The sequence below is a fragment of the Petaurus breviceps genome, unplaced genomic scaffold (assembly GCF_028583685.1).
Source record: "Petaurus breviceps papuanus isolate PSGF00001 unplaced genomic scaffold, PetGlider_PUasm1.0 90386, whole genome shotgun sequence".
NCBI classification, from domain to species: Eukaryota; Metazoa; Chordata; class Mammalia; order Diprotodontia; family Petauridae; genus Petaurus; species Petaurus breviceps.
In genome coordinates, this window is record NW_027187236.1 from 222,023 (window position 1) to 234,281 (window position 12,259).

Here is a 12,259-nt window from a genome sequence, read left to right on the forward strand (position 1 = left end):
GGGGGTGGTGTTGTGTGTGGTTGGTGGGGTGTTTTTTTTGGTGTGTAGGGGGTGGGTGGGGGGGTGTGTGAGGGGGCGTGGGGGGTGGGGGAGGGGAGGGTGTTCTAGGCCACTGTCTGCCTCAGCAGTACTCAGGATCTGTTCTTTCATTCCCTAGGAAATGGAGAGGGCCACCCTGGCCACCTGGAAGGAGCGGGTAGAACAGGAGCTGGACAGAGTGGTAACCTTCTGGACCAAGTACTCCCATGATTCTGAGCACGGGTAATAATCACCTCTGGACACCTGTCCTTTGTTCCTCATTCCAGACCTTAACTCTTTGCCCCTACCAACAGCACAGCTCCAACATGGCCACCCCCAGTTCTTCCCTTCCCCCAGCAGACACCAGCTTCTAACCCCCCCACCCTGGCCCACCTTCTGTCCACTAGGCCATGGCTCCCACCCCCCTTTTCAAGGCTTCTGTCTCCTTACCTCTTCTAACTGCCCAGACACCCTTCCCCTAACCTATCATCTACCACAAAAAGATCTGCCCTGCCCCCACCCCCATCCTGGTGGGATTCATTGCTCACAGAAGGTGGCAGGGTAACATGTAAAAATAGAAGCCCCCTCCCCTGCCTAACCCCCTTCCTTTCTTCCAGGGGTTTCTTCACCTGCCTCACCAAGGAGGGCCAAGTGTATGATGATCTCAAATACGTGTGGCTACAGGGGAGGCAGGTAAGGGACCCCCTCACCTCACTGGACCCCCACAAGCTCTGACCCTGCTGTGACAGTGGGCCCCAAGCCAAGCCTGACCAGGCACACACAGTATCTAGAGGCCTAGCACCTTAGCCCAGAAAGTGTGTATACTGACCCAGCTTTCCTGTCTCCAGATGAAGGTAGAGACTGGCCCAGGAATGGGGAAACTGGGGCCCAAGGCCACACAGCCCTCTAGGTCCTCAAGGACAGCTCTCTGACCAATCCAGACTTCCCAAAACAAATCCCCTCTAGGTCCTCAAGGGTAGCCCTATGACTGAATACAAACTTCACAGAACAAATCCCCTGAATAAAAGGGTTTGTTCTGTCAAACTTGGACTCACTCAAAAAGCCAAACCCAAGGACCTAGAAGGCCCCAGGTTCCCCACCCCTAGTCCATGTGCCTGAAAGATGGCCAAGAAGAGACTCAGTTTCCCCCCCCAGCCCATAATGGCTTTCTCACTGCAGGTTTGGATGTACTGTCGCCTGTACCGGAAGCTGCAGCGTTTCCACTGGCCTGAGATCCTGGATGCTGCCAAAGCAGGTACTTGAATACTATCTTCCCCATCCCCCCCAATTACCCTTCTCCCCTCCTTTGTGCAGAGTGTTGCCTAGCCTAGGATGAGAGGCCGTTCTTCCTGCACAGGGGTTAGGGATGGCACAGTTAGGGGTAAGAGGTCAGTTTCCTCACCTGGAACTGCTTCCAGGAGGGGAGTTCCTCATCCGCCATGCCCGAGTAGCCCCCCCAGCAAAAAAGTGTGCCTTTGTGCTGACCCGTGATGGTCGCCCTGCCAAGATTCAACGCTCAGTCTTCAGTGAATGCTTCTACACCATGGCCATGGATGAACTGTGGAAGGCCACTGGTGACCCCCGATACCAGGTACATAGGGGGTGGGGGGCAAAATCATCTCCCCAGGGATAGAAATAACTTGTCCAAGTTCACACAGCTAGATTTGGGCATGGGGGTGGGGTGGCAGCTAGGTGGCGCAGTGAATAGAGCAACTGCCCAGGACCCAGGAGGACCTGAGTTCAAATTAGGCCTCATACACTTGACACACCTACTAACCATGTGACCTTGGGCAAGTCACTTAACCCCAATTGCCCTCCAAAAAGCAAAAAAAAAAAAAAAAATAGAATTGGGCATAGGAAACACCCAGTCAGTGAGGCCAAGAGACAGGGGGGAGGGAGGGACACACATAACACTACCCCAATTCAGGGATAGGGGCCTACGCCAGGTGGATTAGAGAGGAAAAGGGTTCGGAATTGGCAGAACCCTTTGTCTGACCCAGTGGCCTTGACCTGACTTCATTTCCTCCTCCTTCCCAAGAGGGAAGCTGTGGAGATGATGGATCAGATTATATACTGGGTTCGAGTGGATCCCACTGGCCTGGGACAGCCTCAGCTCTCAGGAGCTCCAAAGGTTGACTCTATGGCTGTGCCCATGACGGTGCTCAATCTGGTGGACCAGCTTGGGGAGGATGATGACAAGATGACCCGGAAATATGCAGAATTGGGCGAGTGGTGCTTCCAGCAGATCCTGAAGCATCTTCAGGTTGGGCACCCTGGGAGGGAGGGGGGAGGTGTGGCCAGCACATTGCACTTAGTTTAGGAGGGTGTGGGGTTGGCTAGGGCTAAGATTCTCTTCTCTTTGAGGTGGGTTGGGGGAAAGAAGCCCCTCAGGAGAGAAAAGTGAAGGATTTCATATAAGCTTCTCCCCCCAACATGACCCTGACAGAGGGATGGACAGCTTGTCTTGGAGAACATATCTAAGGATGGCACAGAGATTCCTGGTTGCCTGGGGAGACAACAGAATCCAGGTAAATGGACCCTGGGTCTAGGAAGGGAAAAGTGTGGTCTAGAGTTGGGAAGGAAAAGAAGGGACTTGACTTATGTACAGAGAGAAAACTAGGCAGTCTTTAGTCTGCCATTCCTAGTGCTGGGTGGTAGGTGAGGAAGGCCTGAAGTGGCTGGGAAAGGAAGGAGGGCATCCCACATAGGGAAACAGTTGGAGCAAAGGCAGAGCCATGAATGAGCTTTCCATAGCAGAGGACGGTGATGGTGACCAAAGCAAAAGTGTAGAGAAATACTCAAAGTGTGTGGGCCCTTTGAATGTCTAACAGAGAGTTAGGGTACACACCTGCGAGGGAGATGTGGGGATCTGACTGCACGGAATCCCCACCTCAGGTCATGCCCTAGAGGCTGGCTGGTTCCTGCTTCGGTATGCTATCCGCCAGGGAAACCCTGAACTCAAGACCCATATCATTGAGAAATTCATGCTGCAGCCTTTTCATTCTGGCTGGGACAAGGAAAATGGGGGAATCTTTTACTTCCAGGATGCAGATAAATTCTGCCCCACTCAGGTAAGGAGCCTTACAGGAGGTCCCTGAAGTCATGAAGGAGGTTGGAATTCTGCAGTTGGCATGGCCATGTCCAGGGAATGGGGAGTGCTTAGCTCTAGGGCCTGGCAAGAGATGGTAAAATAAGAGGAAGCCTTTCCACTCTCAGTCTGATGGGGATGACATGACTCCCACCCTTGGAGAGACTCCAGGACAGTGAGGGCGGCTGGATGGAACTTTAGACAGGCACGAGCGTTTGACTAGAATATACAGAGATAAGGATAAGATACTGTAATAACTGGAAAAGGGACAAAACTCAGTGGGGTTCGGCAGGCCATCCTAAAGAAGTAAATATAGAGTAGGGCTGGGGGGAAAAAGGAGACCAAGTGGGGGGGAAGCTTAGAGATGAATGGTTGAAAATTGTCTTCCTCCTCCCCCCAGCTGGAATGGGACATGAAACTCTGGTGGCCCCACAGTGAAGCCATGATCGCCTTTCTTATGGGTTACAGTGAGACCAAGGACCCCAACTTGCTCAACCTTTTCTGCCAAGTTGCTGAATATACCTTTGAACGGGTAAGAAAACTTTTCAAAGACCTGCAGGCCAAGCAAGTGAAGGTTGGAATGCTTCGATTAAGGCTTGGCTAGTCTGGAAAGGGCCAAGGAGGGAGGGAGGGAGAGACTGCAATGGGGTAAGACTGAGGGGCCTGTCTGCCCACCCATGGCTCCCAGCCTTGCTTGGGCAACAAGCCTTAACCATGTAGGAAAAGCTGATGAATCATCCAAGAGAGAAAGGCCAAAATACCTCTAACTGTAAAGGCAGGAGGTATCAAAGGTTGGCCTGGTATGGATACCAATAGCTGCATTGAGTATTGGCCCTGATTTCAAATCTAGCTTCAGACACTAGCTGTGTAACCCTGGACAAGTCACTTAAACCCAATTGCTTCCAAAAAAAAAAAAGATTTCTTGATCAAGAAGGGATTGGTCTAGATAACCTTTGAGGTTTTGTGATGCTGAAGCAGTGTTATTTTTTTTTAAATTCAATATAGCATTTATTTTTTATGCTTTAAATAGTATTTTATTTTTTCCCACAATTACAAATCAAAAAATATTTTTAGCATTCCTTCTTACAAGATTTTGAGTTCCAGATTTTTCTCCCTCCCCTCCTCTCTTCTGAAAATGGTAAGGCAGTTTGTAGTTTATACATATTGAATTACTTTTTTTTTTTTTTAAAGCAATCGGGGATAAGTAACTTGCTCAAGGTTACATGTCCTGTTATTTTTGTGTGGGTGCTGAGTATCTCAGGCCAGAACTGATTCTAAGTCTCCCGATGCTGGGGCTGGCACTGTTACTCACTGTGCCACTTGGCTGCCCCTAAATAATTGGGGTTAAGTAACTTGCTCAAGGTTATACGGCCAGTTATTTTGTGTGGGTGTTTTGAATTACTTTATGATCTGCTTCTGGGGCCATTTGCCCATATTGGACACCTGTGTTCCAGAGCACTGGGGCTGTGGTGGGCAGGGAAGGAAGGCATCTTTGCTGAGCTAGGACCTGAGCTGGGTCTTGGGGGACAGAATTAGTGGAGGGGTAGGAAGGCCTTGAAGATTGAGGATGAGAACGGTGGATACTGGAGGAGGTAGGCTTAGCTGGGACCTGAACTTTTGTTTCAAGGAGAAACGTTCCTATTTTATCTTGTTCTAGTTGCTTTCTATCCCACATGTTCCTTCTCTGAAACTTTGCCTCACTCCTCCTCCTCCCTCTGTTCTCTTATCTCTTTTTCCTGCTGCCTGGCCTCAGTCCTCCATCTGTGAAATGGGAATCATGATATTTCCTCATAATAGTTGTGAGGATCTATGAAGTAATAATATATGTTAAAGTGCTTTGCCAACCTTCTAGTACCCTCCATTTGCAGGGGTATCTCAAAATGGCTCTTCAGCTATTTTCTCAGACTCTTCTAGCTCTGACATCCTAGGATTCTACCTACCCAGTAATCTGTGGGTAAGTCCTATCTCTTGCTTCCTTATGGCACTTAGGGCAAGACTGGCCTTTCCAGAGGAGCTGGTTTATTGAGCTTTAAGGAACTCACAAAGGAATGGCATGATGGTGCTTTGAAAATCATCTGTCCTTTGGGTACAGAAATGTGGTACAGTGAAAAGAGCCTGAGATTCAGTCAGAGGACCTGGGTTTGAATTGGACTGCCCCCCTTTTATCTGGGTGACTTCCCACAAGTCTTTTCATTTCTTTGGACCTAAGTTGGGCTCTCACTGGGAAAATGAGTTGGTCATTTTTCCAACTCTAAAAATCTCTGATTCTTCTGAATCTTGAGAGTTTTCAAGAGGAAAGTGAAGCCGAGAGAGCAGAAGACTAGGTGAAGCTGGGATTTGTTCCCTTTTTCTCTTCCCATCACACCTCAGTTTTAGGTGAGGGAAATGAAAGAGAGAGGACTGAATTTCTCAGCTGTCCTGCCTCTCCCTCCCTTTTCACTCTACCAGTCTAATTCAACTGATAGGTTGCAGGGGTGGGGGGGATGACCAGTGATTTCCCTCCCTCCCTCCCAGCCACCTTTGGGCCAGGCACCTAACTCATTCTCCCCTTCCTTCTCCTCTCTCCTACCCTCAGTTCCCAGATACGGAGCATGGAGAATGGTATGGCTATCTGAACCGTGAGGGCAAAGTGGCTCTCAGCTTCAAGGGGGGGCCCTTTAAAGGTGGGTGTTAAGGAAGGGGGGTCGGAGTGCCTGGGGGATTGGGGTGTTGGTGCCCAGCCGGAGCGAGGCCGTGGTGCAGGGGTGTGTGTGTGGTGGTGTTGCCAGGGACGGGGCTGGGTTTCGGGGGAGAGGGAGGGTGCCGGGGGCGGGGTTGGGGTGCCAGCACGGGCCAGGGTGCTTGGTGGATTGGGGTGCGGGGGTGCCAGGGGCGGGGCCAGGGTGCCTAGGGGATTGGAGTGCCAGGGGCGGGGCTGAGGTGCCTGGGGGATCGGGTGCCAGGGGCTGGGACGCCCCCACCATCTCCCTGCCGCGGGTTCTCCACGCAGGTTGCTTCCACGTGCCCAGGTGCCTCTACATGTGCGAGGAGCTACTCAAGGCCCTCCTTGTGGCCTCGTAAGGTCCAGCGCCCGAGCACAGCACAGAGCAGAGCCCGGGTCAGCAGCTGCACCCAGAGGGCTCTGCCCGGGGGGATCTAGGGGGCCTTGGCTCCTCCTCTCTATCCCCCTCCTTAAACTCCTCAATAAAGTTTAACCAGCTTCTCACAGAGGCTCCGCGTGTCTGTGGGGGGCGGGGCACATCTGCGCACTGGGGCCGGGAGGGAGGGGGAAATGAGGGTGGAGAGGAGAAGGTGGGGCCTGAGGGGCACCACTCGGCCTCGGTACCCGCCCCTGCCTCGGAGTAGCCCAATGGCTCGTGGCGGGGGGCGGGGGTAGCAAGATGGAGACATCGTGTTGTAGGGGCGGGCGAAGCGTGCAGCGGTCGGGTTGCTAATTGGGTGGAATTTCCGCAGCGGGGCGGGAATCCCCCGCGCGGCAGGTGATTGGGCTAAGGTGTGGGAGGCGGTGACTGATTGGCTGAGGCCCGCCCCTTCCGCAACTGCTTAGCAGCGGCCTGGATCCAGCAGCGGCGGCGGCGGCTCGGAGCGTGGTTGTTGTCTCACCTCGCCAAACCTCAACTAGGTCCACTTGGGTCTCGGCACCATGAACATTCGCAACGCACGGGTAAGGGGGGGACGAAAATTAGGAGTCAGGAGGAAAGTGAGGAGGAAAAGGGCGAGGGCCGCATGGATATGGAGGGGCTGGCAGCTTGTGAGTGTGCGCATGCGTCACTACAGTGTCCTCAGGCGGGACTTGGTTGGGGTGGAGCCACGTTGGGAAGGAGCCCGCCCTGAGAGGGCCAAGTTTTCGGGTGCCTATGGGTCGGTGGCGGACTCTGTCAGGAGTGACCTGGGCTTTAAGACCCAAACTTTTTGGAGGAAAGAGAGGCATTTCATGTTTCTTCTCCTGGCCCCATTCCCTTAAGTCTTATCTATTCCTGCGCCCATAACACCCCACTCCCACCCCCATAGCCCAATCTCTGACCCCATGCTAGGGCTAGTGGGCCCTTGGTCTCCCCTAAGTATATTTTTGGGGCCACTAGATGACGAAGTGGATACAGGGTCAGGCCTGCAGTCAGGAAGACTCATCCTCCAGAGTTCTAATCCAACCTCAGACACTTCCTAGCAGTGTGACCCTGACCCAGTCACTTAACCCTGTTTGCCTCAGTTTCCTTATCTGTCAAATGAGCTGGAGAAGGAAATGGCAAACCACTCCAGTATCTCTGCCAAGAAAACCCTAAATGGGGTCACAGGGAGTCAGACATGACTGAACAACAGCAAAGTGTTTTTGGTGAGATCCCCATGGACCTAAATCCAAAAGAGTTGACGCCTGGTCTCTTTTCCCACCGTGCCCCCCAGCCAGAAGATCTGATGAATATGCAGCATTGTAACCTGCTGTGCCTTCCAGAAAACTATCAGATGAAATACTATTTCTACCATGGTCTATCATGGCCTCAGGTGTGTGTTTGAAGCAAATGGGGGATGACATGGGACTGTAATGTGTTGAGTGGATTGGGAATTGGTGGGAAAGAAGAATCAATCACGTGTTTCAGGGCTGGTAGAAAGAACCCTGAACAGGAGACCTGGGTTATAAAGCACTACTTCCCCTCAGGTCAATTTGTAAGTCCCTGTGAGACAGTTCCACTGAAACACATCATGAAACTGCAGCGGTTTTTGGCTAGCTAGAGGCAGTAGCTATATTAAATCTGGGGTAATGATTTAGAGTTTGGGGGCCTGTGATTTGGTTAAAGTCGAGCTGTGTGGTCAGATCAGGACATGTCAGCTGTTCAGTGGGGCCCAGAAGGAAGTTAGAATATTGGGATTGTAGGCAACTCTATTAGGATTCCATCACCTGGGCTACTCACTTTCTTTCTCTGGGACTGTTTTCTTATCTGTAAAATAAGAATTCATTGGACTAGAACAGGGGTGGGGAGCCTATGCCCTCGAGGCCACATGTGGCCCTTTAGGTCCTTGACTGTAAAACCTTGTTTTTTTTTTTTTTTTAAAGCAATCGGGGTTAAGTAACTTGCTCAAGGTTACACGGCCAGTTATTTCTGGGTGTGGTGCTGAGTATCAGAGCCCGGATTTGATCCCAGGTCATCCCAACACTGGAGCCGGTGCTCTTACTTGCTGAGCCACCTGGCCACCCCTAAAACCTTGGTTTTACAGAATAAATCCTTTTATTAAGAGGATTTGTTCTTTGAAGTTTGGACTCAGTCAAAAGAATCTAGAGGGCCACATTTGTCCTCAAGGGCCCTGAGGATTCCCCATCCCTGGACTAGATGACCCTTCCAGGTCTTACGTTCTGTGATTCTTTGTATGAACAAGAATGTGGGGCTTGGGGTGAGATTTATTCTTTTATTTATTTTTTTTCCTTTTCTACCTCCCCACTTACCTGTAGCTTTCTTACATTGCTGAAGATGAGAATGGCAAAATCGTGGGCTATGTCCTGGCCAAGATGTGAGTTGTCCTCTTCATTCCTATCCCTGTATGGTCAAAGCCTCAGGCCCAGCTCTCACCACTACTAGTCCCTGGTACTGACCCTTACGCTCAGACGCCTCATCCCCTCGGTTCTCTAAGCTGTTACGACAGTTGTGAACTGCTGCTGCTGTGGGAGGTCCCCTCTTCTCTGATACCCTTCACAGTCCCTGTGCTAGTTAAGCATTCATCCAAACATTAATGTGTGTTAGGATGAGCTTTATGGTAGTGCCATGGCGGAAAGAGAAGGATCCAGGATCCACATCAGATTTGTAAAAAGCACTTAGCACAGGGCCTGGCCCTTAGTAGGCAATCTAGAAATGCTTGTTCCCCTTCCCCCTTGGGGAACTGCTGTTTCACTTTGGCAGCCAGGTATCCAACATGGAAAACAGTCAGCAAACCAATGAGTGCTAGACACAAGATCAAAACAATAGATGTCCCTAGAGTTTTGGGCCTTGAGGTCTGGCAAAATGTGGGTACATGTCTTAGAGAAGAGGATAGTATTCCAAAGAGAAAATATCAGAGCAGGAATGAATGTGCATGTGAGCATGCTAAAAGTGTGTGTATGCACAAACATGCATAGATATATACACACATGTGTATAGATGCACATATATATACATACATTAACATGTGTGTTTTATAGGCCCCATGGGGGAAATAATGAGTATTTATCAAGCTTACTGCATGCCAAGCATTGTGCTAAGGGGATTCCCCTCTGTGTGGTGTTTTCTCTCATTAGCCTGTAAGGTCCCTGAGGGTAGGGACTGGCACTTAGTATGATGCCTGTCTGGCACACAGTATTTTGTTTAGCTTGGAGCTCGAATATCAATATTGTAAATGAAACCATTTCTGCTCCCATGGAGCTTATATCCTAATGAGGTGATAGTGACTCTGTGTGTGTGTGTGTGTGTGTGTGTGTATAGAGCTAGTGAAAAGGAATGGGTAAAAGTACATACAAGTGAAAACCTCTTGGTAGAGGTGAGAATGAGCATCACAGTAGTTGGGGGTCAGGAAAGCTTCTGGTAGACCAGGAGCTCTCAACCTTTTTGGCTCCCTTGACTCCTTGGGCAGACTGCTGAAGCCCAGGGATTCCTTCTCAAAATCATGTTTTTCAATGCCCAAAATAGGTAGGATTTCCAAAGAAACCAAGCATATTGAAATTGAGTCATGAAAATAGTAAACAGAGGTGGCTAGGTGGCATGGTGAGTAGAACACTGGCCCTGGAGTCAGGAGAACCTGAGTTCAAATGTGGCCTCAGACACTTAACACTTAACTGGCCATGTGACCTTGAGCAAGTCACTTCACCCCAATTGCCCCTCCAAAAAAAAAATTAGTAAACAAACAAGATTCTGGACCCCTGGGAGGGTAGAGGGAGAAGAGGTATGTACGTAGGACAGAGCCTTGTAGAACACCCACAGTGTGGCAGTCTGATGTGTGAGAAGCCGGCCAAGGAGACTGGGAAGGAGCTCAGAAAGGAAATGGAGGAGAACCAGGACAGACCAATATCATGAAAACCTAGGAGGGAGAAAATGTGTCTAGTGCAGCAGAGGGCAAGAGATCATTGGTAACTTTGGAGAGCTTGGCTTCACTCAACATCATGTGTCTGTGTCCCTTAGAGCCAGCCATGTATATCTGTGCTCACAGGCAAGTTTCTCCCTGTGCCTCATCTTCCATATCTTCCTTTCTGGCCCTAGGGAGGAAGATCCAGATGATGTCCCCCATGGACATATCACATCCTTGGTATGTAGACCCCTTTCTTTTTGTACCTCGGGCCTAGGACTGGAATTTTTTCCTCAAGGGCAAAGGGAGTATGAACTCAGCCGGTAGGTCCTGTTCTCTTCTCTTCACAACTCCCCAATTGTGATTATTCTCTTTCAACTCCTAGGCTGTAAAACGTTCCCACCGCCGACTAGGTCTAGCCCAGAAGCTTATGGACCAGGCCTCGAGGGCCATGATTGAAAACTTCAATGCAAAATATGTCTCCCTGCATGTCAGAAAAAGGTAAGAGCCAGGAGCAGAGGACGGAGTGAAAAAGGGAAAATGTAATCTCTGTTTTAAAGGGGTAATGTTAAATCAGAAGAGGAAGCTACAGGGTCCCTTTAACAGGACCCAACGTAAGCAGTGAGACCTGAGTGGCATCCTGGAAGGCAGGAGTGTATCAGTACTCTGTCACGTTGGTCTGCATAGAGGATGGGGGGTGAGGTTTTGAAGCCGGAGGAAAAGGTCTTGGTTTGGGGTGAGGATGTGTTGGGAGGCGGGCTTGGAGGGGCACAGCGCTGACTTTCTTCCCTTCTAAATTCCGCCATATCCACTGGCCCTTTGTTGTTTTACAGTAACCGAGCAGCTCTGCATCTGTATTCCAACACACTTAACTTTCAGTAAGTCATCCCAGGCCCTCCTGAAGGAGATGGGAAGGCCTGGGCCAGTACCGGGCAAGGTGGGGCCTAAGTGAGGGAGAGACCAGGGAAAGACTCATAATCCTCTGACCTTCCATATGGCCCGAGGGGAAAAAAACCTGCCTTGGAACCAGTTTGGCTGCAGCACAGATGTTACTGGCCAGGGCATACATACAGCCATTTTCACAAAGAGATTGGAGATGGGATCACACAGAAAGAGTGTGGAATGGAGAACTGGAGACCTGGGTTTTCACCCTGGCTGGATCACTTCCTAGTTCAGTGACCTTTGGACGGATCTGTACCATGAGGTAGTTGGGCTCAGTGACTTCTCAGGTCACTTCTCCTGCTGATGTTCAGCACAATGAAACAAAAAGACCGTTGGTTTTTGGAGTCAGGAGAACTGAGTTAAAAGCCTGCCCCAGTGCTTACTTCCTTTGTACCCCTGGACAAGTGTCTGAGCCTCAGTTTCCTCATCTGTAAAGTGGGGCTGCCTCTCACCAGGCTACTGTGAAGAGAGTTGGGAACCTTTCAAAAAGTGCTCTAGAGATGTGAGTGATATGGATGGTGAATGACGATCCAGCTTTGGTATGTGTGGGGGGCGCTTTCCCAGGACAGGGTGACAGCTGCTTTGGGCTCCTCATGTTTTCTTTGTGACTCCCTGCAAGAATTTTCTAGTGATGCTTGCTGGGACACAGGGGTGGCGTCTAAACCACTCCAAATAGACCTATGCCTGTGGGTGGTGGCAAACTAGAAAGACAAGGCCAGGTGGAGGAAGCTTAGCGGGAGGGTCTGATGGGAAACAGAAAGCCTAGAGTCCTAGGAATACAGCACTCCAGCTACTGCTTCCTGGACAGCTCTGGTTACAGGGAGTTCTTATGCTTGAGCTAGAATTGAGCTTCCTCTCCTGACTTCCCTTTTAGAAGAAGCCCTTCAGGCACTTGGATGTGGCTACTATTTCCCATCCTCCCTCCCTCCCCCCAGCTTCTTTTCTCTAGCTAAATTTAGGGGCCAGCTTCTAAGTCCAAAGTTGACAGCCCCCTTGTCATCCTAATGGAGAACCACCTTGACTACATCATTCTTTTTTTTTTTCTTTTTGGAGGGGGGAAGGTAGGGCAATTGGGGTTAAGTGACTTGCCCAAGGTCACATGGCTAGTTTTTGTATTAAGTGTCTCAGGCCAGATTTGAACTCAGGTCCTCCTGATTCCAGGGCCAGTGTTCAATTCACTGTGCCACCTAG

General features: G+C 50.4%; 2 protein-coding genes across 5 annotated transcripts in view; both read left to right on the forward strand.

Moving 5' to 3' along the window:
• Positions 1-115: 115 nt before the first annotated feature.
• On the forward strand, positions 116-6,311 carry RENBP (renin binding protein). The gene is made up of 10 exons (XM_069108436.1): positions 116-261; positions 636-711; positions 1,198-1,273; positions 1,437-1,609; positions 2,057-2,281; positions 2,465-2,546; positions 2,914-3,089; positions 3,507-3,638; positions 5,682-5,769; positions 6,096-6,311. The coding sequence occupies exons 1-10, from the start codon at positions 161-163 to the stop codon at positions 6,164-6,166; spliced, it is 1,200 nt and encodes a 399-aa protein (XP_068964537.1). The 5' UTR covers positions 116-160; the 3' UTR covers positions 6,167-6,311.
• Positions 6,312-6,588: 277 nt separating this feature from the next.
• The window catches only part of NAA10 (N-alpha-acetyltransferase 10, NatA catalytic subunit), a 7,630-nt gene continuing 1,959 nt past the window's right edge, over positions 6,589-12,259 (forward strand). For 2 of the 4 annotated variants that reach the window (XM_069108437.1, XM_069108439.1), the window contains exons 1-6: positions 6,592-6,770; positions 7,505-7,603; positions 8,547-8,605; positions 10,321-10,366; positions 10,512-10,627; positions 10,960-11,004. In XM_069108437.1, coding sequence (XP_068964538.1) covers positions 6,750-6,770; positions 7,505-7,603; positions 8,547-8,605; positions 10,321-10,366; positions 10,512-10,627; positions 10,960-11,004 — 386 coding nt within the window. In that variant the 5' untranslated portion in view covers positions 6,592-6,749. Of the gene's footprint in view, positions 6,771-7,504; positions 7,604-8,546; positions 8,606-10,320; positions 10,367-10,511; positions 10,628-10,959; positions 11,005-12,259 lie in introns of all 4 variants that reach the window. The other 2 variants (XM_069108440.1, XM_069108438.1) reach the window with 2 other exon arrangements.

Coding starts and splice junctions, on each gene's coding strand:
- RENBP (XM_069108436.1), top strand. CDS start 161: ATGGAGAGGGCCACCCTGGCCACCTGGAAGGAGCGGGTAGAACAGGAG. Junction 712..1,197: donor TGTGGCTACAGGGGAGGCAG/GTAAGGGACCCC, acceptor TTCTCACTGCAG/GTTTGGATGTACTGTCGCCT. Junction 3,639..5,681: donor CTGAATATACCTTTGAACGG/GTAAGAAAACTT, acceptor TCCTACCCTCAG/TTCCCAGATACGGAGCATGG.